The following is a 21,221-nucleotide window of genomic DNA, read 5'->3' as shown; positions in this document are numbered from 1 at the left end:
ATTGCACATGTATGTACTATTTAGAAGAAAAAAAAAGTTTTTAACTTATATTTTACCTATGTATATTCTGCTGTCATGTAATTAATGTTTCCTACATTTAAGGCTTACATCTAGCTAAGTTCCCAATGTTTTTTCATTAAATGTAATGATATATCGCAATATAGAAAAAAAAAAAACGTATTTTACGTGTTTAATACTGTTAACTATATTTCGACGGTTATTTAAAACGAATCAGTGTCAGTAATGATCCAAGTCAACATGTAAGGTATTGAAAGAGAATTTTACGCCGCCGTTGCACAATAAGTGCAACGTTTTTATGTTCAGACTCGTACTACCGAATAACTTCTGCGTAACATTTTAGCATTAACTCAATTTCTGACCGAACTGAAATTATTTTTTGTGTGTTACCACATGTTTAGCACATAACGTCTTTGTATATATTGTACAAATATGCGGTTAATAATTCTGTTACCAATCAAAACTAAATATATAAAATATATCCGCACAGTCGAAATTCTATCGGAGGTCGGGTCGCATGCGACGCAAGTCATGGATGTAACTTATAAGAGTGATATATGGTAACATGATGGAATGTGCTGTGAAATAAAAATTTATTGATCTGAACTTATTTTTGTACTCTTAGGTATTTTCCCACCAAGTGAGTAGTCCAAGTCCTGGCTCATCAATAGCAGCCTATAATACAAAAATAAAATAACCATTATTTTTCAGTACAATGCGCAATATATTATTATTTATATATGATTAATAATCAATATCTTAATCATACACTTAAAGTATAAATACCTACTCCTAAGGTATATGGAGATGTATTTTTAGCTTCTGATTTCTCAGTCTCCCCGGACATATTTGGTCCCGTAGGTAATGCTTCTGTGAATGTTTCACTTATTACCCTGAATCGTATAATTTCTCCTAAAGTTTACAATTTTATTACCTTATGTATTCTTGTTTCATGAAGCAATCAAAGTTTTTAAAATGATTTACCTGCATCCATAAATAAGTCATGCTTTTGACCATCTCCTGTATCATATTCCCACACCCATGCTTGTTCTATTTGATCAAACCTTGATGGATGTTGCAATTTATTAGGTGGTATTACAATATCTTCAAAAAACCCTAATGTTACTGTAAACAATGTTATGGTAAATAAATGGTATGTGTGGTATGTTTATGGTAAATAAATCATAAATGGAAGTAAACATTAATATTGCTCTAAGTATTACCATGAACACCATCAACACTACAGCTTCGTATCTTCCCTATTAATATCTCTTCCATAAATGGACGGAACACAATGAAACGAAATACTACTTTGGTATGCGATGCACCATCCCCAGGAAAAATATATGATTCCTCAATTTTTGTAATATCATGAAGAGCAATACAAAGACCAACATCAAGATAAACCTTAAACAAATAAATTAATAATTCTATCTAATTCTACTGGTAAAATTTGGCTGCAAATATTTAAGTGAAATTATGAAATTTTACCTTGTTAGCTAATTTTCTATTGAGTTCATCTGTAATAGCATCATTTAATTTTCGTTTGAATTCCCATGGTGGAATTCTAACTGTGTCCTTTAATTCCGCGAGGACAAACATTAATGTATTGTATATGATAAAACGACTAAAATATAAATCTTAATATAAAAAAAAATCTATTGTTTCACTAACACAATATTTATCTTCTGATTTCGATAAATATCCGGAAGTATGATTTCTGTCACAGACTTTGCGTGCTTTAAAGATAGTAAACCACCACTACGAATGCATCGAAATAAACTGCATTACTGTCAACATAACCTTTAACGCACGTGCTTTAAGCAAAGAAGTGCACAACAAGAAAAACTTCTCATATTTTGTTTCGTGTATTTTGTTGTATATTTGTAGTGACAGATGTAGTATAAATAAAAAATAAAACTATTTGTGATTAAAACGAAGATAAAATTGGAAATTTTCTTCCGTAGATCATTTAAAATTTAAAATAAAGGAACAACCGACAGAATGGATGTTGTAAATTCAATTCTAGAAAACAGCACTCAGGAAAAAGATACACGTAAATCCACAGAAGTAAATAAAGATGTGGAAATTGAAACAGACTTGGGAACTCTTTTAGCGTTAGATTATAATACTGTGGACCTAAAAGCGTTAAAGTAACCTACAAAGCCTTTCCATAATTTTTATTTTTGTATGATCTGCATATATTAATTAATGTTTTATAGATCACAGACCGAACAATATCTGAAAAATTTAACAAGGGACAACGTGCAAGTAGTTATTAATAAAATATGGGAACTTCCAATAGAACGTGTTGATGAGGTAATAGTAGCAAAATTGCCCAAACAGAAATTTGTATTACCAAGAGCTCGACAAATTCCAAAACCAAAACCTTTGACAAAATGGCAACAATTTGCTAAAGAGAAAGGTATCAAAACTAAACAAAAAGGCAAATCTAAACTTAAATGGGATGAAGAACTACAGGTAAGTTACAGATGCTCTTCTGAAATAAATTTTAATTTGTTGATATAAGCATTTATCATATCTTAATATTTTTGTAGAAATGGATACCTACTTTTGGTTATAAACGTAACAAAGCTATAGAACAGAAGGAGTGGTTGGTAGAAGTTAATAATGAAGGTAAAGCTATGGAAGATCCATTTGCAGCTGCAAAGACAGCAAAAGAAGAAAGAAAGTCTAAGAATGAATTACAAAGACTGCGTAATATTGCCAAGGCAAAAAATATAAAAATTCCAAAGGTAGGACTTCCTACTAGGGAACATTTTCCTGACTCACAACAACTTTCACAAGCCATGACTATTGCACGTACATCAACAGCATCTCTTGGCAAATTCCAAGATAGGTATATTTCATATTGTATCATTTTAACATTAATCATAATATAGTTATGTATTTAATATAAATTTATATGAAATTTATATAAAATTCCTACGATATTGTATAGGTTACCAAAAGAAAAAGATGCCAAGGGTATAGCCAAGCAAGTTCCAGGTATGAAAAGGAAAGCAGAAGAAATTCCCAAAAATTTACAGGAAGAGAAGAAACGCAATACCAATCTGGTAGACAGTATTCTGAAGAGTAACACTAAGATTCTACGTGAAGATTTCTCTGTACCAAAGTAAATTTTCACATTTTTTTTACAAGATTTATTAGTATAGAAAAGATTGTAATTGAACGTATTTCGCAGAACAACGCCAGCTAAAGTAAACAAAGACAAGAAAAAAGGTAAAAAGGGAGCAAAAGCTAAGGGGGTAAAGAAACCGAAAGCAGGTAAAGGACAACGAAATATGAAGCATAAAGTTGGAGGTAGAAAACGAAGATAAAAATTTGTTGGTACTATTTCAATCTCTCTAACTTCGGTTATTGTAACTTAAAAAACATAGTATTAAATATGTTGAAATAAATAATACCAATACGAAAATTTTGTGTTAGCTCCTAAGTAACTCCCAAAGAATAGTTTTAAAATTGACATTCCATAAATAAGTCGAATTTATTTTCACATTACCGACAAGCAATACCATTTTTTAAAGACTTAAATTATCACCTAATATTAAATAAAAATGGTTTAAAAATATGACAAAAATACTTTATTCGTCCTCTCTCCACCAAAAAAACTAATAAAAACTGCAGAAAAAATATAAAAAGAAAAAGATATAGTCAAGGTATAAAATTCATATATGCATACATAAAAATAAAATTAATCAAGGGTGAAGTATAATGAATCGCGAATAAAATGAACGAGTAGCATTACAAGTCGATAAGGCAGGTTGTCCCTTGGTCACAGAATCAGGGTAACGCGAAAAAGGTGAAAGGTCAAAAGCAGCACGGGATATCGACTCGGGATAGTCAAGAGGGCGAGGTAACCTGGTAGTGGGTGTAAGGGAGGGTAAGTGCGAAAGCTGGTTGCCCTAGAATCAGTAAGGGGTTCCACCCCGCATGTGATTTTATACATGCATGTTGCATGTGTACACGTTCAATGCCATTTGAACGAAACACAAACGCATTAGGATATCTTGCGCAATCTATAGGAATTGAAATAATAACTACGTTCAATTGCGATGTTTCATTTTAATATCTTCATTCTTAACCGTACTTGCTCATTGCGGTCTCAATATTCTATTTTATATTATTTAAAAGTTATAAATAATCAATCTTATAGAATATAGTATACTATTGCGGGTGAAATAGGGCACATGGTTGAAGACACAGTGGTATGATGTATTTCAGATTGGAAATGCATTATCCAACTCATATGTCCTGTTTGGTTACAATACTGTCAAGTATGACATCCAATATTAGTTCAAATCCATATTTCAGTAAACGTAATTAAAAAAATATGAAAACTAAATAGTTTATTTCATTGATTAATTATCATGATACACGGTTTACTTTGAATATTTTTTATAATATTAATCATTATACATGCATTCTGCAAACTTTGCATCCTTAAATTTCACATAATCCTTAGTTTAATTATGATATATGAAGATAGCTAAATTTTCCGATATCGACCAAGAATCGATTTATTCTAAAATAATAATTTGGTACCATAACTGTATCTGCAATACATATATGTACATATTTTCGAAATTGGACCTTGTCTACAAGATTCTACAGCAAGATAAAAAAACATTCACCATGTTACTTGCTAAGCACAAATTATTGTTTTCTGAGAAGCTGATTACTTTAGTTCGATTTTGTTATTTACTTAAGACCAGGAACCGAGCTAGACTAATATTTTACTGTCGATCATGCATGAATTTGATCATGCTTATCAGGTCAGTTATCCGGAAAGGTATATTTCCAGGATATTTCTTTTCTCCTTTAACCACAAGAGAGATACAGATGTCTGACGCATCTATTTATTTTACATAACAAAACATAACTCCAGAACTCGCACCACAACGTCAGTGCAAGAACTGGGAGGGGGGATACTGACGGCCAGTTAACGAAGCAAAATTCTGGCCAGTTACCGGGACACTACTGTATAGTTGTATACAGAAAAATCGAATGTTATTACGTCTACATGCGATAAAGCAAATCATCTTTGAAACTACTAACCTATATATTCACATATACGTAAATATATACTTTTCACAGAGAATTAATCTTAATTAAGAGTCACAGAGACTTTCTAATGAAACATATAACCCATATGAAAGCATCTTAGCTTTTCGTAAGTACAGATATTCAAAAAGACAATTGAACGAAAGGCATATATAGGAAGGCGTTTCAGAAAGTTTCAGGAACATGCAGTACTCATTAAAACAAGGAAGAATACGTTTTAAAAAGCACGTCTACTGGATCCATAGGTATCGTTAGTTTCAAAATTATAAGTCGTTTCCACCAATCTATAATATATATTTAATATGACCTCCGCTCATTTCAACACACATTGAAGCAATTTTCTCATAGAACTATAATTTAAATAATGTAAAGGCAGAATAATGCTACACATAAACGGATGCTACAATAATAAAGTATGAAGGTATATTCTTCTGTTATTACTGAATATTGAATGATATCGTTACTATCATATCGCATTATATTACTTACTGTGCGAGATATAGATTATAATAACAGCGAACGACGAACATCTGAAGACCGAAATGTATACACACGTAAGAATCTATATACATACATATTTGATTACTTCGACATATTTCATTCGTTAGAACACTGTGAGCATAGCCTAACTCGATAAATTGTAGTAGTTGTAGATAAAACAATATGACACTGAACTCTTTTATGCAGGTTCATGGTTGAAGACGTCTCATAATTCCCAATGAAACCAAAGATATTTGGATCCAATATTATTAAGACTATTTATTCGTTTGGGCAGTGCTACATCTCTTGAAATTTAACCCTGAGTTCCTGAAAGACCCTGTATAATCGAGCGACGTAACGCGCGTGCGAAGATGGATATAGAGGAAGGGGTTGCTGAGCAGGACTAAGGAGTAATCGCGCGCGGTCGGTCGCGGTGCTCAGTCAGTGGTTGCTCGCGACGAACGGGCGCGTCCACGAAGTGCGGGGTAACGATGGAGGCTGCGTTAATTGCGACGACCGAGTGATACGCACCGTGTGTATACACGGGGATCGTGTCCTGGATTCGTGTGTCCCCATCGCGCGCGCCTCTCGCCCCCACCCCCCTGTGCCTGTGCCCGTGCTTTCGTGTGCGTCCGTGTCCCTTTAAAATCCTATAACAATCCTCCAAAGGGATAAAAGAAATACATTAATATAAAGAAAACACAAGAAAAAAAAATACAGTGTGTGATATAAAACCAAAATAAAGACAGAGCACGAACACGAGGAAAATGTCGCCCACATAGTCGAACCAAGGCGTACGGAGAGAGAGAGAGAGAGAGAGAAGCAGGTCGAACACGGTGCAGTGGTTACCCTGAGTCGTTGGTACGCGCAGCCTTTTGGTGTTGCTGGCTGACTTGATGCCTGCTTTGCTATTGCTGTTGCTGCCGCCGCCGTCGAATCGCCGCCGACGTTGCTGCAGCAGTTGCTAGCGATGCGAAAATGAACGAAAAATAAAGAAAAGAAGGATTGAGAAAGATAATATGTGTTGTTGAGAGGGAGAGTGAGAGAGAGAGAGAGAGAGAGAGAGAGAGACAGAGAGAGAGAGAGAGAGAGGAAGAAAGAGAGAAAGGGAGAGAGAAAGGGAGAGAGAGAGAGAGAGACAAATGTAGCCTTCATTGTTTCGTCGTTTGGTCGTCGTTTTATTGTACAAAATCGCTCCTCTGTTAATGCGATGCGCGTTTCTCCTAACGTGAATTAAGAAGAAAGGGAAAAAAAAGAAAAGAGTGAAAATAATAAATGTGACGTGCCCGTCGGCCACCAGCCAGCCTTTTATTTTTTTTACGCGCTTCATATATGTGTTCTTTTTTTTAGAAACTATATATAGGACTTAATAGGACGATTTTATATATCGCCGAGTTCGTATCTCATTGTGGGTACTATCGGTCCTTCGACATTTTTGTTTCTGGAATTCTTCACGGCTTTGTGTACCCTTTTTTACTTGCTTCGTGCACGCACGTACAACATCATTGCATGTAATGTACATTCGTTTCTTCTCATTGATACATGTGATCATATAGCGGTAATTACGTTTGCTTGTTTGCTTGCTTTTTCGCAAGAATTCATTATCCTCGTTTTTCTATTCCTGATTTGCAGCCTCGTTCGGTGCTTAGTCGATGTTTAGCATGCGATGCTATCCGTCGCAGTTAGTATTGTTTTTATGTTGAATATATCGAGAAATAATGTGACGTACACATTTGTTTACATTTTTCTCGGTTATACATCTCCTATACTTTATTTAGATTGCGGATATCTATGCATTTATGGATAATTTAAAGAACAATGTGCAATATGTAATAATAATATGCAAAAATATATAAAATATCCAAGATAATATTTAGCGGATGCACCAAATTTCTATATAGGTTCTATTTCTTTTGTCGCGTTCATAAAAATATAAATTTGTATAAACATCCGCAGTCTAGTCATATTATTATGTAATCGCTGACTATTTACGACGAAGATAGTTGACAAAGATTAGGGAAAAAGAGGATAAGGGATTGAAAATGATAGAAGTTCGACAGAGACAAAGATAGATAGCGGAAGGGCACTTAAAATGAACGCGATGAAACGAGGGAGGGAAGAGAGGAGGTAAAAAAGAGAGAAATGGCAAAGGGCGGACTAGAAGAAGGGAAAACTAGAACATGTCACGATAAAAAACGATGAGGAAGAAGAGGGTTTTTCGATTTGTTACATTTGTGACGGAACCACTTGACCCATTGACAGGTCAAGGAGCAAAACGGAAAGATGCCAACGCAGAAGTATTTTCGTAATGTTCGATTTGAATATTTTCAAAACTTAGAGGTAAAAAACAAATCTAGGTAAAAATGTATATAAAGATATTTCAAATTAATCAATGTGATTGTTCATTGTAATATAATCTCTGTGCAAAATATGACAAGATGTTTGTAATTTCTTTTTTGTATAAAGTAATCATTGTTTCTTCTAATATTTTAGTTGAAATAATATAAATATATTCATAGATTTTTGTAAAGTTAAAAGTAGATAGTTTTGATATCTTAAAAATCTTTAATTTTGTATATATTTAATAATCGTATCGTATCTTTATATTCACGTTTAGTATTTTTTAAATTCGTGATTATACTATTTTTTGTTTTTGGAGAGTAATTCTTTCTTACGTCCCGCCATCATCATATGTGACTCTACTTCTTATTTCTTATTTGTGTACATATCTACATATATGAAACATCGCATGTCATATTACCTTTACTAATTACCGATAGAGAGTTTAGTAATGAATATTTTCTAACTTGTGCTTTCCTTGTGTAGAGGATTTGTAATCAAATTGATGTAATTATATTATACTAAACTAGTTCCTTTATTCTTCAAATCTATCTCATTCAAGCAATTATCTGATAACTTTACATAGTACGCAATACAGAAACTTAACGTTACTAATCTACTAGCTTATCAATAACTATATAAGTCAAATTAATTGTAAATTTCTAAGATATATTAAAAGGGAAATAACATTTGGCAAATATATCACTCACGCATATTATTATTATTTGTTTTCAGAATTAAAGTTCATTTTAAGACAAATCGAAAATTTGTGATGCTTTATAAAACATAAGTAACAAATTTGGTAATAAAATGAATGAAATTTTACAACTAAGTGCTATAAATTGCAAGTTACGTGATTATTCTATTTAACGAAAAATGATAAATTCTTAACTATAATCTGTAATCTTTTAATCTATTGATATTATCAATTCTCTTTTTTGCGAGCAAAAGAATATAAGCCAAGAATAGGATAAGTACTCTGTATTTTACATTGGTGTTCTTTACTTGTGGTTCTAATAGTACAAGTCAATTTCATTTCTTTTCCGTTCCTCTATCTGAAATTCTAATAGTATACGTATATCAAGAGTACAATATAATGGCGGGAAAACAATATAAATTGTGTTGTACTATTTCGTTCTTACTTTTCTGACTTCTGTACACTTTTTTGCCGGCTTATGGATATAAGGACAAGTCATAAATTTGGTATGCTCCGAAACGAAGCTTATCTATTTCCAGCATTATGCATATGTAAATATCGCTAGGAAATGTAAAATATCGCTGTAAATAAGACGCTTTTCATGTGCTTCTCGCTAGAATATCAATGGTAGAAATAGGATATGACGGCCGCCAATAGCGGGCGGATGTCCGTCATGTTTCTTGCGTTTACAGACGAAAAAGACAGGAAGACGATGCAAAAGGATCTAAGATCGTAACAGAAAGAACGCCTGGCCCGAAGGCGTTAAACCGGGAAGAGTACAATCGGGGCGCGAAGCGATGTACGCAGCTGCGGGTGGCGCCAGTATAGCGAATAGGAGGAAGCAGAAACGGTTGCAGCTAAACAAACGCGTCGCCGAGGGTACGGTCCCGTCACGACTGAAGACGATACCAGCTTCTCAGCACCACTACCACCATCAACATCAACACCAACACCAACACCAACACCACCACCCCAGCAAGTTTGCTCGTCCGCACGTTGTTCCACCATCTTCCACATCACAGCCACCACAACCACCGTCATCTGCATTCCATCCGAGCATCGATCGACGGCGTCATGTCGAGAAGTCTCAGCAGGTTGCACCTGTTTCTCCGATCCAATTTCCAATATCGCCACCGCCGCTATCCCTTGAGTCGCCAAGTTCGGTTACTTACCCGACTAAATCCAACAACTTCCCATTTCCACCACCATCGATCCTCGATCTCCGAGTCTCGCCATCTTCTTCGGAGCTACAGGTGGGTAGATCTCGTTTAGCGGTAAATTCTTGAAATTTGGCTCTATAGGATTTCATTATCTATCTATACTTTTAGCTCTACTTTTTCTCTTCTTTCTCTATCACACATATTATATAGTTGCTCTTGCTAATAGGTACCCTTTATCTCACAGTATTTATAACGCAATCTACCCTTGTTCAAGTATTTGATAAATCCTCGTTGCACTCTGCACCTTCTCTTTTCTTGCTGGCACACGTTTACTTGTAATTAGGAAATACACCATCGATCGGCTGTCTGGTGGCGTATGTAAATCCCCCGCGATAACACACACATCCTCGAGCGACTCTCCAGGTTCGTCAGCTGGTTATCCATCAATTGTAATTTTTAGTAATTAACATGTCCCTACTGGTTCCTACCAGCGGATACAGACATCACCTAATGCCGGAGGCAGACTGTGAGATGTTAGGAGTAAGTTGTAGTGTTTGGTACCAGCCACAATTAGAAGACCTTTGAGAAGAAACTTGTGTGGTTCTTTTGTTTTTTTTTTGGTTAAGGAAAGGATAAGGGAAGAATTTAAGTTGTAACCGGTGTATAAAAAAAGTGGAAGGAGAGAGAGGAGGAGGAGAAGGACGGTCGAGATCTTAACGATCAATAAAACAGGCAAATGAATGAGCGGAATGCAGGCTGCTTTATTGATTAGAAGGGAGAAGCAACGGTTACGGGGGGGTAAGGTGGTGAACTTTAGAGAATTACCCTCCAACTTGGCCACCAGACTTATTCCACCGCTTCCACGATATCCCCCACGATCATATGTTTATGGGGTAAGTATTAAAGTCATTTTAATATGTATCATCAACAGTAAGCTATTGGTATCAGAGGGTAACTGCCGCTTTTCTGTCTAATTATACATATGTGCATCGACTTTGTGTAGCTCATTTTGAGAAAACAAATTTATATTGTAGTGTTGTTTATTCCCCTTTTACTTTCTCTTAATCATAGAACAAATAAGTGTTTTCTATATTATTATATACACAACTTTTGTTTGTATCTAAAAGGTACAATTGCTAAATACATCTGCTTAATGTGAACTCTTTATTAAAATACTAACTTAAACTATGATTTAAAAGCAAGAACAACAAATGATTTGTGACTGTAATTTTTTAACTCAAAACAGTATTTTGAAGGAATTTTCTATATACCAGGATTTATGATACTAGTCTTTAGACTAATATAGTGCAAAAAATTGTAACCCTACAATGTGCACTACTCAATACTCCACTCCCAAAGGTTGATAACTGGCACTAATTATATTTAATCAATTCTTTGTTGTCAATTAGACAATGCAATGATTACAGTGTACTTGTGTAGACAAGTTCTACGATACATGTACGTATAAAACGTTTATCTCAATTGGTTCCATTTATACAAATCTTTCTATGTTCTATTTAGTACATGCATGCATGTTTTTTATCTTATTATTTATGTGCTGAGTAACGAGGAAAAATCATTAATTAAATTTATCCAATAACATAATAACAAATTCTAGATATTCGTTTTGATGAACATGTTTTAAATGATAGAGAAAGATGTAAACTACACAACCATATTGATCTTAAGTTTTATATTTATATATATATTTATATTTTGTACAGTACTATAAATTTATAAATTTATGATAGATTAAAGAAAATGTTATAAAGTATTTGATATATTAGATTATTCACAATTTTGTTATATCCAAATTAAATAGACACTGAAATGTTGAATAATTTCTATTGTAGCTACTAAGCAACTATTTAAAGGTAATATTTGAACAAAAAATAATTTCAGTGTGGCGGAGGACCAGGCAAAGCAGCATGGCAGGGATGCAGCAGACCTTCTCCCCTTCCTTTATCTCCTATGTCACCTCATGGTTGCCGTGGGGATGGCTACAAGACAAAGCAATGCGAGGCTCATCGACGATGGATGAAAAGGAACAGAGTAAACAAACATTTGTTACAATTTAAAAAGAAAGTTTTTAAGTTACATTACACAAAACAATCAATTTATCAATATCACATATACATGTAATTACATGTATTAGGAGCTTCACATACTATTTAGTACTTATTACATCATACGACAATTGTTCTATACTATATTCTTATCTTTAGATAAGAGACGCAAGTTATTGCTATGGAAGCAGTGGAGAAGATGACGAAGAAGATGGAAGCAGTAATGCAAACCGTCGCAGAGGTGAAGTTAGTGCGGCAGTGAATACCGTACTTTATGCGGGGCTGGGAACTACAGCGCTCGGATTAGTTATATCGTTTGTCGGCACTGGAGAGAAAGGATTCCTCAGTCCGGAATTGAGGCTGGTGGGTCCTTCACTACTGTGCGCCGGTTTACTGTGTTGCCTATTTCGGGTGCTGCTCTGCCTCTGTCTATGTAGTTGCGGTCAATGCCGCTGGCGGTTTTGCCATGTTACTTCTGACAAGAAAGAAAAAGTGAGGAAAACGGAAGCTCAACCCGCTGGAACATTGCCTACCGCCTCACTTTTATCACCAGCGCATCAACAACAGCAATCGGCCATGTCTTCGAGTGGCGCTGCATCATCATCAACAAAAGCACACGAGCTCTTGCTCTCTCCTGCCCAATTACCAGAGTGAAAACACAATTACGAACGTTTTCTACGAGAAATCTACACGCCGATTAACTGCCGGTTCTTGTCCAATATAGAATTATCTTATCTCCATTCGACTTGAACCGTACTCGCAAAAACAAAAGAAAAACAACAACCATCACAGCCTAATTCTAGTTTAAATGCGAATTTTAGCGCTTAAAAATAATAGTTAAATAAATAATCGGCTATGTTTTTCTACCCCTACTGTGTTTGAAAAAGTAAACAAAAAAAAAGAGTAATCATTAGTGAGTTTTTGTGAAGTGCCTCCTGATTTTATTTCTTTCCGCGTTTTTTTCATTTTCATTCATTTTTTCTTTCTCTTTACAAGGATTACTTAAAGTTAAATCATCTTACTTCCAAATTTTTTAAGAACGTACACATTATTCTAGTCTTACAATATAAGATCAGCTTACCATCTTAAACCGACTTTACAGTCTTTTACAAAACGCAATCCTGAAAGATACGCGCATAGTTGAAATAGTCATTTTGTAAATTGCAGTTTGCATTAAATAATTTATATTAACATCATCTTAACATGCAGTGATCAGGAAAGCTGGAATTGCATTTGATCAGTAGACGTGTAACTGTATATAACAGGTGTATCAGAAGTGGTAGCACTTGATGCAGTCGCGGCAATAGCAAATAATTGATCTTCATATATAGTTCCTTGTGATTCAGTTTTCCCATTGCCTGTTGTCATACCACTACCTGGAGGATTGTCTCCCTTTGTCGCTTCACGATATTTTTGTAGGTACACTTTTAGTGGTTCTACGTAATTATCGAAACCAAGAGTCGTCATAGCAAACAGAATATCTTCACCATTAATAGTCTTGCGTTTTTCCATGTGACACCGATCGCTCGCTTCAGACGTTATAAAGGATATAAATTCAGATACACATTCTTGAACACATTCGCGTGCATCCTTCGCTATTTTCCCTGCTTCTGGTATTGCTCTTTTCATAATTTTGGCAACATTTGCTATTGGAAGAAACCGATCTTGCTCACGAAGAGGTCCTCCACCACTGCCACCTCCAGCTCCTTGTAAGGGATCACTAGCTCCATGATTTGAATCATCCGTATTTTCAGGATCATCTGAATAAAAGTATAAGCATAATTTATAATATAGAACACAAAATATAGAATTCATATACACAGTAGTTCACAAAAAAGTAGTTGGACACTTACCAAAATTGTTTAGAAAATTTTTATGTATATACTGTGTGTTTTATCAGTACTAATGAAATTTTAAAATGTTTTGTATAACATACATATGTTCATAAAAAGTTTCTATAAATGTTCGAATATTTTTGTGAGCTACTGTATACGTTCTTATCTCGTAAAATTTTGAGGCATACACGATATTGACATCATATCAACAATCAATTAAAGGAAACAACAAAATACATGTTTTTCTTCCTATAAAATAATGATTCTGTTAAAAATCCCGTGATCTTATGATATTCAGTACAGAATACAAATATTTATGTTTTAAAAAATTTTCAAAATATAATTAACCTACCTTCCATATCATCAGATTGTACACTAATATACGATGCAGAAACACCACCACCACCGAGGAACGCAGATGGACCTAAAGGTCCTCCATCGTCGCCACTTTCACCACTATTTTCCATCTCCAGTTTGATTTACACTAAACACGCTAAACACGATCACTTTAATTTCCTTAACCTGTTTATAGGTTTGTTTTCACGATACTTTATTTTTTGGCATAAACAAATTTATTACTAGACATCAATAGCATGTATAGTTTTCTGACACAACAAGCGACCTCACAGTGCACATTGAAACTATAATTATATTCAGCTTTTTAAAAATATGATTTTTATATACGAGAATATATATTGTACCGTTTCCTCTAATTAAACATTTAATTTATATTTATTATACTAAACAAAATGGAGAAGAATAGATAGAAATAAACGAATCATTCAGGTAGATCCATAAAAGATTCAAGAGTTAAAGGACAGTTTACAACATGCATCTATTGTGCATATGAAACAAAAGAAAAAATTGTCATTATTGGTAACTTTTTATATTTTTAAAATTTTAAATAAATAATCTTCTTTATATTTTAAATTTATTTGAATACGATCAATTAATTGATTCAATGAAGCGCTTAATGAATACAATTTCTACATTTGTAATTAATTTTAAAATATGTCTTGTCACTTAAAACGGATGAATAGAAGATTATTTAAATATATATTGCTTTACATCAGAATTTCTTAACATTTAAAGTTCGCGCCAAAAATGTTAGAATAGATTCACAACTATATTCGTGACGTATGAAGGCGAATACGCAATGCTTTAAACGAATCGTTCGAATAGAATAATAATAATCATAGTTTCATCGTGTGCGCATAAATGTGCAACAAGTAGTTTATTTAAAATTATTGATATGGCTATGTCTAGTATTTTATTAATGCGGAAAGGTTTATCAGTAAACGGTAAGCGAGTTTTCTTTATTTGTAATATATGCCAATCACAATTCATAAGCACATCATTTTCATCTTGACGTTTGTTGCTGAAATTTTGAAATAAATTATACAATTTTGTGTGGAAAATATTAAGACAATTGTGCAATACGTGTGATGATTGCATTCGTTTACGTAATTTTGTCATTATATGTTTCTCGTTGCGGAAAGATATACATGGTTTGTTTATAGTATAGTATGATCGTATAAGCAAGGTATAATGTCACTTCTAATGCCACTGCAGCTACGCGAACTATTTTATTTAACACATCTATCTTGAAATACTCCAATGATTTTCTGTGTTTATTAATTTTTGTTTTCATTCATGGAGATAGAAACATTAAATACGTTAAAGGAAGAGGTTATGTTCATATTATATTTTACAAGTGTATTTATGTGATAAGTTATCTATTAAAGAAAAATGACAGAACGTCAAGAAAACCTGACAAAGAAATTTGTTAAGGAATTAACAGACAATTTAAAAGAAAATAAATTCGAAGAAGTTTTACACTTCTTTGAGGGTAATAGTTATGATGATATTATTAGAGAGTCCTCATGGGATATCGTTCCAATTATATTATCTTATCTCACTATGGAAAATATAAAATGCAATGGAAACTTAGTCGAATGCTGTACAATAATATTAAATGCTATAGTAGAAAAATGTAATCCTTCTGAGACGGTATTAGAATTATTAGAACAAGTGGAAGGTCCAGAAGATGATATAAAATTTTCTATAATTCTAAGCGTACTTATCAAATGTCTTTCAAAAATGGACAATAAAATGAAGGCAATAGAATGGTGCATTAGTACAATAAAATCTTACATTGAAAGTCTACCTATACCAGAAAAAGATTCTCAAGACTATATTATTATTACAAATAAAGTAAAAAATATTTATAATGAAGTTATATTATTTTTAGAACCATTAATAAATGAGTCAAGATTAGGAAATTCCAAAACATATACCATATTAAGAGATTACCTTGCTAGCATTCTAATTTTTTTAATGGGAAAACCATTGATTTATTTACAAGAAAAAGAATTAGAATCTTGTTCAAGTAAACCATTACCTGAAAGAATTGTAATACTTGTAAGTCAAGTAACTGGAGATTTGCTTTCATTTCTAAACATTACAAATGTAAGAAGTAGAAAAAGTATGTCCAAGAAGAAAAATATAGAAGAAGAGAGCTGCAACCTTAAAGTAACGCTTTTTGAATTAAATGAGAACATATCAGATTTGGCATATGCTAACTTTTACTTTTACGTTATAACAAAACTACATCTGTGGGAGAAGGTACCGCAGGTATATGATTTGCAATATGTCTTTCAGGCATGCATATATCTTATTGTTAAATTATTACAAGAACAAGAAAGTACTATGAAAGGCTTAAATTTCCTGGATCACCTTTTGATGAGATTAACAAGACGTTCTTTAACATTGCAATTATTAGAATTGAATATATTCTTTGAGTTGTTCAATGTACTTGTGAATGTGATGATTTATTCCAATAGCAATAAAGAGAGGAAAAAAGCTTTGAATTTATTTCAAAACTACATTGAAATGTTTGATATACAAGCTAGATACTCCATTATTTTATATTTGTATCAAACTAATGAACATTCAGGTTTATTGAGTCTAACTACAGGAATATTTAAAACTTCTATTATTGAATGCCTCCAAGCGAAGCCTCCTATGCCATATTTTCTGGGTAGTAATCTAGGAACTTTAATCAAATTGGCTTGTAAATTACACCATGGTAGTGCATCAGATCTAGTGGAATTATGTGATGAAATAATTACAAGTCTAAATCTGTTAAGATTTCTATTTATAAGGGATAAGCAAAATCAAACTGGTATCTGGAACTTGGTAAATAAACTTCATAATGAGTATTTACTGCCACTAAGAGAAGGAATAGATCTCTCTAGAGCACATTGGAAAGTAAAAATAAAAGATTTAGAAGAGCAAAAGAAAATGCACAAAATAACTGAAAATATAGAATTAGAAAAAAGCTATGCTGAGATAACACTAACTGTTGGTGGTGAAAAATTACCAGCAATGCCAGTTCCAGAAAAAATTACATTTTGTTATCAAGCACTAAATGGTCTGGATATAATGGAAAGCATTTTAATTAGAGTCAATGAATGTATTGCTAATAATCCCTTTAAGCAAAATATTAATAAAATAGTATCTTCAGAATAAAAAATGTATATTTATGAAGTGTATATAACTCACTGCTGAATAAAAATCATTCTTTATTTACATTTCATGTATTTTGACTATATCCTATTATTTACTATTTTGCAAAATTATATTTCTTGGAATAAAGGAAAAGAAATAAAAAAACAAATTTGACTTTGATAGGTTTTAGGCGTTTATGGACTTGTAGAGTACTACTCACAGATCAATCCAAAAATAATCAGCAGCAATTAAATCAGGAACATAGTAAAGAAAGTGAAGAGGAATATGAGAAGAGTATCAAAACAAAAATTCTTGCTGCATCTTTAAAGTATGTCCATGATCTTGGATGGAGCCAGCAAGCCATCAGTGCTGGTAATTTGTAATAATTTTTCAGTTAAGTAGATGAGTCAGGACCAATCTTTTGTGTGAGTGAATAAATATATTTTCAATGTATTACAAATATAGTATGTTTTTTAATTGTTTAAAAAATTTTTTATATTTTGATTTAAAAAAATAATTTCATGTTGTTAGTGTATGATATAGATAATAAATAAAAATATTTAATGAAAAGTTATGTACCAAAGGTGCTGAGTCTGTTGACTACCCTGGGATAATTCATGGATTGTTCCCTAATCGAGGAGCAGATTTGGTTCATTATTTTTATTTAACATGCAATAAGGAATTGAATAAAATCCTTGAAGAAAAAGCTCTTACTGTTGAAAAAAAACCTACTAAAGAAACAAAGATATTAGAATTACAAGTACGCAATGCTGTTGAGACAAGACTCAGAATGGTGATTCCATATAAAAAGACATGGCCACAAGCATTAGCTCTTATGGCTCTACCACCAAACGTACCTATGTCACTAGCTAATTTACTTACTTTAGTGGACGATATTTGCTATTATGCTGGTGATAGATCAGTTGATGTAAGAATAATAAGCATATTTTGTAAATCTATGCTAAAATATTAATGACTATGAAATGTATCTTATATAAAAATTTTGTTGAATCAGATGAACTGGTATACTAGAAGAGTAGTGTTAGCAGGTATTTATAAAACCACCGAATTGTATATGTTACAAGATAATAGTGAAGATCATCAGAAAACTTGGAATTTCTTGGAAAGACGAATAAAAGATGCAACACAAATTCATACAATTCTAACAACAACTTCTGATATGGCATTACCAGATTTAAATCGTGCTAGTGAAGCAGCAAGTGCTGCCTTTGTTACAGTAAGTATATTAAAGTATGAATCGTCTTTTTCTAAATACTTACATTGTATATTTTTATTTTAAACAGGCACGCAATATACTTGGACTGAACTGGAATAGGTAAAAAAGAAAGAAAAATTAAAGCTTAGATCACTAAATAGAGAAAAAGTACGAAGTATTTTTTGGAGTTCATTTGATACAAATGAAAATATGAACTTATGTAAAAAACTTGTGTAACAATATTTAAATACTGATGGTATTAAAAAATAGGATAATGTTAAGACAAGTTAACGATCATAGCTAGTTTATTTCAGTGTCATATTTTAACAAGATCTGTACATGTGAGTTTGAATTCAATAAATGTGACTTACTTTTGATGCATATAAAGATATAAACTGATAGAAATATAGATTTAATAATGTTTAATAATTACCCTGCAATATTGTTATGATTAAGGTTATATAGTATTCTTTTTATACAAAATTACGTTGTGTCTCCATTGAACAAGAGATCAACTTCGGTCCTTATCATTGAATTGAGCAGGAGATTACTTTTATTATAAAAAAATATATTTTTTTATACAGATACACACCACACAGCCAAGTACTTCATAAATCGAATAAACTTCAAATTACGTTAAAAAGTATAACGTATTTTGTAGAGAAGTGATTCATGCAAACCTAAATCTTTCACATATTGTTCATTATCAATGTTCTTGAAAGTGATGCAATTATATCAATTAATTTTTATAAAAGTAAAGATATCTTGCAAATCTTAACAATGAACATTTCAGTTCTTATAAAAAGAAGCTCATATCTAATCTTTTGTTATTTCTCGGAAATACATTTTTCTGAGAAAGCTATTATTGCTATGCAATACAAACTTTGCGTTGTCAATAACAATACATTTACAATGTAACAAATATTTTTTGGGAGGCCGATGTTAATAGTGCGCTTCTTCTATGTAACCCTTGATTGTTTTTGGTAAAGGCAACTTATGAATATTGTCTAATCTAGTATTTTGACGTATAACAAAACGACAAAGGTATTGTAAACTTCGGACTTGAGTAAACCTGCTTACTGGCTTTGTTAATCTAACAGGGAAAGACGGATGACCAGGATACTTAGGCCGTGAATAGCAGAAAACTGCTGATTGACTAAAATTCATTGAATAGTCAATTAAATCAGCCACTGAACTAAATCCCTCACTTTCACTTTGGTTGCATAAAGAAAATAAACCACCACTATGTTCCATACGAGCATGGAGTAATTTGCCAGCTGATTTAAAGCTAAGTGTTAGGACATATCTACAAAAAAATATATATGGATTTTTCTCAATGACAGCTTTAACAAAAAAGAAAAAAAGAGGAAGAAAAACAAACCTATCGTCTGATGAATCTCTTACTAGGAATGCACCATCTGGTTCAGATAGAAGTTTGGCATCAGCCTCAGTTCCTGATATTGGACCCCAATACCACCCATAATTACTTAATTTAAGCAATTCCTCTGTAAGACTTGCTTTTGCTTTGTTATCATTACTTCTATTATCTTCTATATTTTCTTTAATTCTTTCAACTTGATGTTTTACTATATAATTTTCTATTATTGATCTGGGTTCTAACTGGTCTGTTTCATTATTGGAGCATGATTGGTATATGTCAGAAACATTTTTATGATCGATATCTGTCTCCAACTTATTAATAATTTGTTCATTAATTGCTTCTAGTTTCTCTTCAGTGTCACTGCAACTATTTATGATATCATTTAGGCTCTCTGAGATATATTCATTTTGTGACACATTGCTGTTTTGATCATCAAAATTCTTGTCAGTTTCTTCGCATTTTAATTCAGAGATATTATCTTCTTCAGTGGAAATTGTAGGCACATCCTTCTGAATAACTAATGGATCATAATTTGTATCATTTTGTACGCTAGATGTTTCGACTTCCTTCGTCTGTAAGAACTTTGATTATGCATGAAACAAAGATCTTTGTCATGAAAATTTGTGCGTACTTACCCTTTGCTTAGATTTATGAGTCAACTTTCTGATCTGCATGTGTTTCTTAATATTCTTAAAAAATTCAAACGATGTTTTGGAGGAGAGAGTATTTTTCGTTTTGCTATCATTTTCATTTGTTTTGACTTTAACTTCTATTAAATCCTCCTTTTTCTTCTGGTTCTCCTCTTTTTTTGATACATTCTCACGTCGTGAATCACGCCACCAAAGAAAATCAAACGTTCTACCATTCAACTTACGTGGTTTCAAGCTTTGGTTCGATGTTTTCGCCGTACATGTTGGTGCAGTCGTGATGAATTCCTCTGACATTTGACTTATCATGTTTCAATATCATGCGGCCCTTCAAACTGGCTCCAAGCTGAAGAATGGATACGCTTCCACTATCTTATCAAAAATTATTTCACACGCCATCTATTTCTTAACTTCTATTCTTTCTTCGTGATTACAAATTTTTTCTCAGAAATTTGAAAAACTTCACTGTAGATTATCGTTTAACAATCATTCCAGAAAATTATCCTATTATGCCGACCAAATGTAGTCCAACATGAGAATGTTTTTGTGTACTTTCGTAAATTTGTATCAAATTATTCCCTACTGCTTTGAAAGATATGTTTTTCCACTAACTTTGCCTAGAAAGTTCCTATGAACTAGATTATCATTGGTTAAAGTATTTGTTACCAACATAACATGACAGCCAGAAAAAAAGATTAAAATAACTAAACTATAATCTGTCCAGTTAATACTCTGGTCCACGGAATCGCTAGGAAAGACCATCCAGTTGGACGACCAATCAATTTG

At 32.8% G+C, this 21,221-nt stretch overlaps 7 protein-coding genes across 10 annotated transcripts; 4 read left to right on the top strand and 3 right to left on the bottom strand.

The window, feature by feature from the left end:
• Positions 1 to 329: 329 nt before the first annotated feature.
• Positions 330 to 1,954, bottom strand: LOC117236189 (DNA-directed RNA polymerase III subunit RPC8). The gene is made up of 5 exons (XM_033498912.1): positions 1,510 to 1,954; positions 1,242 to 1,425; positions 1,003 to 1,143; positions 809 to 930; positions 330 to 693 (listed from the first exon to the last, which is right to left on the bottom strand). Exons 1-5 carry the CDS (start codon positions 1,618 to 1,620, stop codon positions 640 to 642), a joined length of 612 nt encoding a protein of 203 aa, XP_033354803.1. The 5' UTR covers positions 1,621 to 1,954; the 3' UTR covers positions 330 to 639.
• Positions 1,955 to 2,007: 53 nt separating this feature from the next.
• Positions 2,008 to 3,457, top strand: LOC117236186 (ribosome biogenesis regulatory protein homolog). Its single transcript, XM_033498910.1, has 5 exons — positions 2,008 to 2,171; positions 2,241 to 2,499; positions 2,577 to 2,878; positions 2,981 to 3,154; positions 3,224 to 3,457. The coding sequence occupies exons 1-5, from the start codon at positions 2,023 to 2,025 to the stop codon at positions 3,357 to 3,359; spliced, it is 1,020 nt and encodes a 339-aa protein (XP_033354801.1). The 5' UTR covers positions 2,008 to 2,022; the 3' UTR covers positions 3,360 to 3,457.
• A 2,527-nt stretch (positions 3,458 to 5,984) lies between these two features.
• Positions 5,985 to 12,747, top strand: LOC117236185. 2 transcript variants are annotated; one of them, XM_033498908.1, is made up of 4 exons: positions 5,985 to 6,444; positions 9,313 to 9,873; positions 11,683 to 11,832; positions 12,006 to 12,747. In XM_033498908.1, exons 2-4 carry the CDS (start codon positions 9,418 to 9,420, stop codon positions 12,498 to 12,500), a joined length of 1,101 nt encoding a protein of 366 aa, XP_033354799.1. In that variant the 5' UTR covers positions 5,985 to 6,444; positions 9,313 to 9,417; the 3' UTR covers positions 12,501 to 12,747. The 2 variants fall into 2 exon arrangements, with proteins under 2 accessions (XP_033354799.1, XP_033354800.1); XM_033498909.1 differs by lacking the exon at positions 5,985 to 6,444 and having other exon boundaries at positions 8,855 to 9,873.
• Positions 12,748 to 13,013: 266 nt separating this feature from the next.
• LOC117236188 (nuclear transcription factor Y subunit B-1) lies at positions 13,014 to 14,259 on the bottom strand. The gene is made up of 2 exons (XM_033498911.1): positions 14,034 to 14,259; positions 13,014 to 13,606 (listed from the first exon to the last, which is right to left on the bottom strand). Exons 1-2 carry the CDS (start codon positions 14,146 to 14,148, stop codon positions 13,059 to 13,061), a joined length of 663 nt encoding a protein of 220 aa, XP_033354802.1. The 5' UTR covers positions 14,149 to 14,259; the 3' UTR covers positions 13,014 to 13,058.
• Positions 14,260 to 14,826: 567 nt separating this feature from the next.
• LOC117236232 (ubiquinone biosynthesis protein COQ9, mitochondrial) lies at positions 14,827 to 18,818 on the top strand. 2 transcript variants are annotated; one of them, XM_033498985.1, is made up of 5 exons: positions 14,827 to 14,982; positions 17,375 to 17,584; positions 17,763 to 18,119; positions 18,207 to 18,428; positions 18,496 to 18,818. In XM_033498985.1, exons 2-5 carry the CDS (start codon positions 17,522 to 17,524, stop codon positions 18,529 to 18,531), a joined length of 678 nt encoding a protein of 225 aa, XP_033354876.1. In that variant the 5' UTR covers positions 14,827 to 14,982; positions 17,375 to 17,521; the 3' UTR covers positions 18,532 to 18,818. The 2 variants fall into 2 exon arrangements, with proteins under 2 accessions (XP_033354876.1, XP_033354875.1); XM_033498984.1 differs by having other exon boundaries at positions 17,375 to 17,563; positions 17,776 to 18,119; positions 18,496 to 18,816.
• On the top strand, positions 14,994 to 17,274 carry LOC117236229 (glomulin). The gene has a single exon (XM_033498981.1). The coding sequence runs from the start codon at positions 15,431 to 15,433 to the stop codon at positions 17,210 to 17,212; it is 1,782 nt and encodes a 593-aa protein (XP_033354872.1). The 5' UTR covers positions 14,994 to 15,430; the 3' UTR covers positions 17,213 to 17,274.
• LOC117236230 lies at positions 18,695 to 21,014 on the bottom strand. 2 transcript variants are annotated; one of them, XM_033498982.1, is made up of 3 exons: positions 20,424 to 21,014; positions 19,789 to 20,369; positions 18,695 to 19,713 (listed from the first exon to the last, which is right to left on the bottom strand). In XM_033498982.1, the coding sequence occupies exons 1-3, from the start codon at positions 20,742 to 20,744 to the stop codon at positions 19,350 to 19,352; spliced, it is 1,266 nt and encodes a 421-aa protein (XP_033354873.1). In that variant the 5' UTR covers positions 20,745 to 21,014; the 3' UTR covers positions 18,695 to 19,349. The 2 variants fall into 2 exon arrangements, with proteins under 2 accessions (XP_033354873.1, XP_033354874.1); XM_033498983.1 differs by having other exon boundaries at positions 19,789 to 20,360; positions 20,424 to 21,005.
• Between the last annotated feature and the right edge of the window lie 207 nt (positions 21,015 to 21,221).

Source organism: Bombus vosnesenskii, unplaced genomic scaffold (assembly GCF_011952255.1).
Source record: "Bombus vosnesenskii isolate JDL3184/JDL3185 unplaced genomic scaffold, Bvos_JDL3184-5_v1.1 scf7180000013340, whole genome shotgun sequence".
NCBI classification, from domain to species: domain Eukaryota; kingdom Metazoa; phylum Arthropoda; class Insecta; order Hymenoptera; family Apidae; genus Bombus; species Bombus vosnesenskii.
This window is presented reverse-complemented; position numbering and strand designations above follow the sequence as displayed.

Coding starts and splice junctions, on each gene's coding strand:
- LOC117236189 (XM_033498912.1), bottom strand. CDS start 1,620: ATGTTTGTCCTCGCGGAATTAAAGGACACAGTTAGAATTCCACCATGG. Junction 931..1,002: donor TGACTTATTTATGGATGCAG/GTAAATCATTTT, acceptor TGTAAACTTTAG/GAGAAATTATACGATTCAGG. Junction 694..808: donor CATCTCCATATACCTTAGGA/GTAGGTATTTAT, acceptor TTTGTATTATAG/GCTGCTATTGATGAGCCAGG.
- LOC117236229 (XM_033498981.1), top strand. CDS start 15,431: ATGACAGAACGTCAAGAAAACCTGACAAAGAAATTTGTTAAGGAATTA.
- LOC117236188 (XM_033498911.1), bottom strand. CDS start 14,148: ATGGAAAATAGTGGTGAAAGTGGCGACGATGGAGGACCTTTAGGTCCA. Junction 13,607..14,033: donor ACAATCTGATGATATGGAAG/GTAGGTTAATTA, acceptor ACTTTTATTCAG/ATGATCCTGAAAATACGGAT.
- LOC117236185 (XM_033498908.1), top strand. CDS start 9,418: ATGTACGCAGCTGCGGGTGGCGCCAGTATAGCGAATAGGAGGAAGCAG. Junction 9,874..11,682: donor CATCTTCTTCGGAGCTACAG/GTGGGTAGATCT, acceptor AAATAATTTCAG/TGTGGCGGAGGACCAGGCAA. Junction 11,833..12,005: donor GATGGATGAAAAGGAACAGA/GTAAACAAACAT, acceptor TCTTATCTTTAG/ATAAGAGACGCAAGTTATTG.
- LOC117236230 (XM_033498982.1), bottom strand. CDS start 20,744: ATGATAAGTCAAATGTCAGAGGAATTCATCACGACTGCACCAACATGT. Junction 20,370..20,423: donor CTCATAAATCTAAGCAAAGG/GTAAGTACGCAC, acceptor GCATAATCAAAG/TTCTTACAGACGAAGGAAGT. Junction 19,714..19,788: donor AGAGATTCATCAGACGATAG/GTTTGTTTTTCT, acceptor ATTTTTTTGTAG/ATATGTCCTAACACTTAGCT.
- LOC117236186 (XM_033498910.1), top strand. CDS start 2,023: ATGGATGTTGTAAATTCAATTCTAGAAAACAGCACTCAGGAAAAAGAT. Junction 2,172..2,240: donor GTGGACCTAAAAGCGTTAAA/GTAACCTACAAA, acceptor AATGTTTTATAG/ATCACAGACCGAACAATATC. Junction 3,155..3,223: donor GAAGATTTCTCTGTACCAAA/GTAAATTTTCAC, acceptor CGTATTTCGCAG/AACAACGCCAGCTAAAGTAA.
- LOC117236232 (XM_033498984.1), top strand. CDS start 14,934: ATGGCTATGTCTAGTATTTTATTAATGCGGAAAGGTTTATCAGTAAAC. Junction 18,120..18,206: donor CTGGTGATAGATCAGTTGAT/GTAAGAATAATA, acceptor TTGTTGAATCAG/ATGAACTGGTATACTAGAAG. Junction 18,429..18,495: donor CAAGTGCTGCCTTTGTTACA/GTAAGTATATTA, acceptor TATTTTAAACAG/GCACGCAATATACTTGGACT.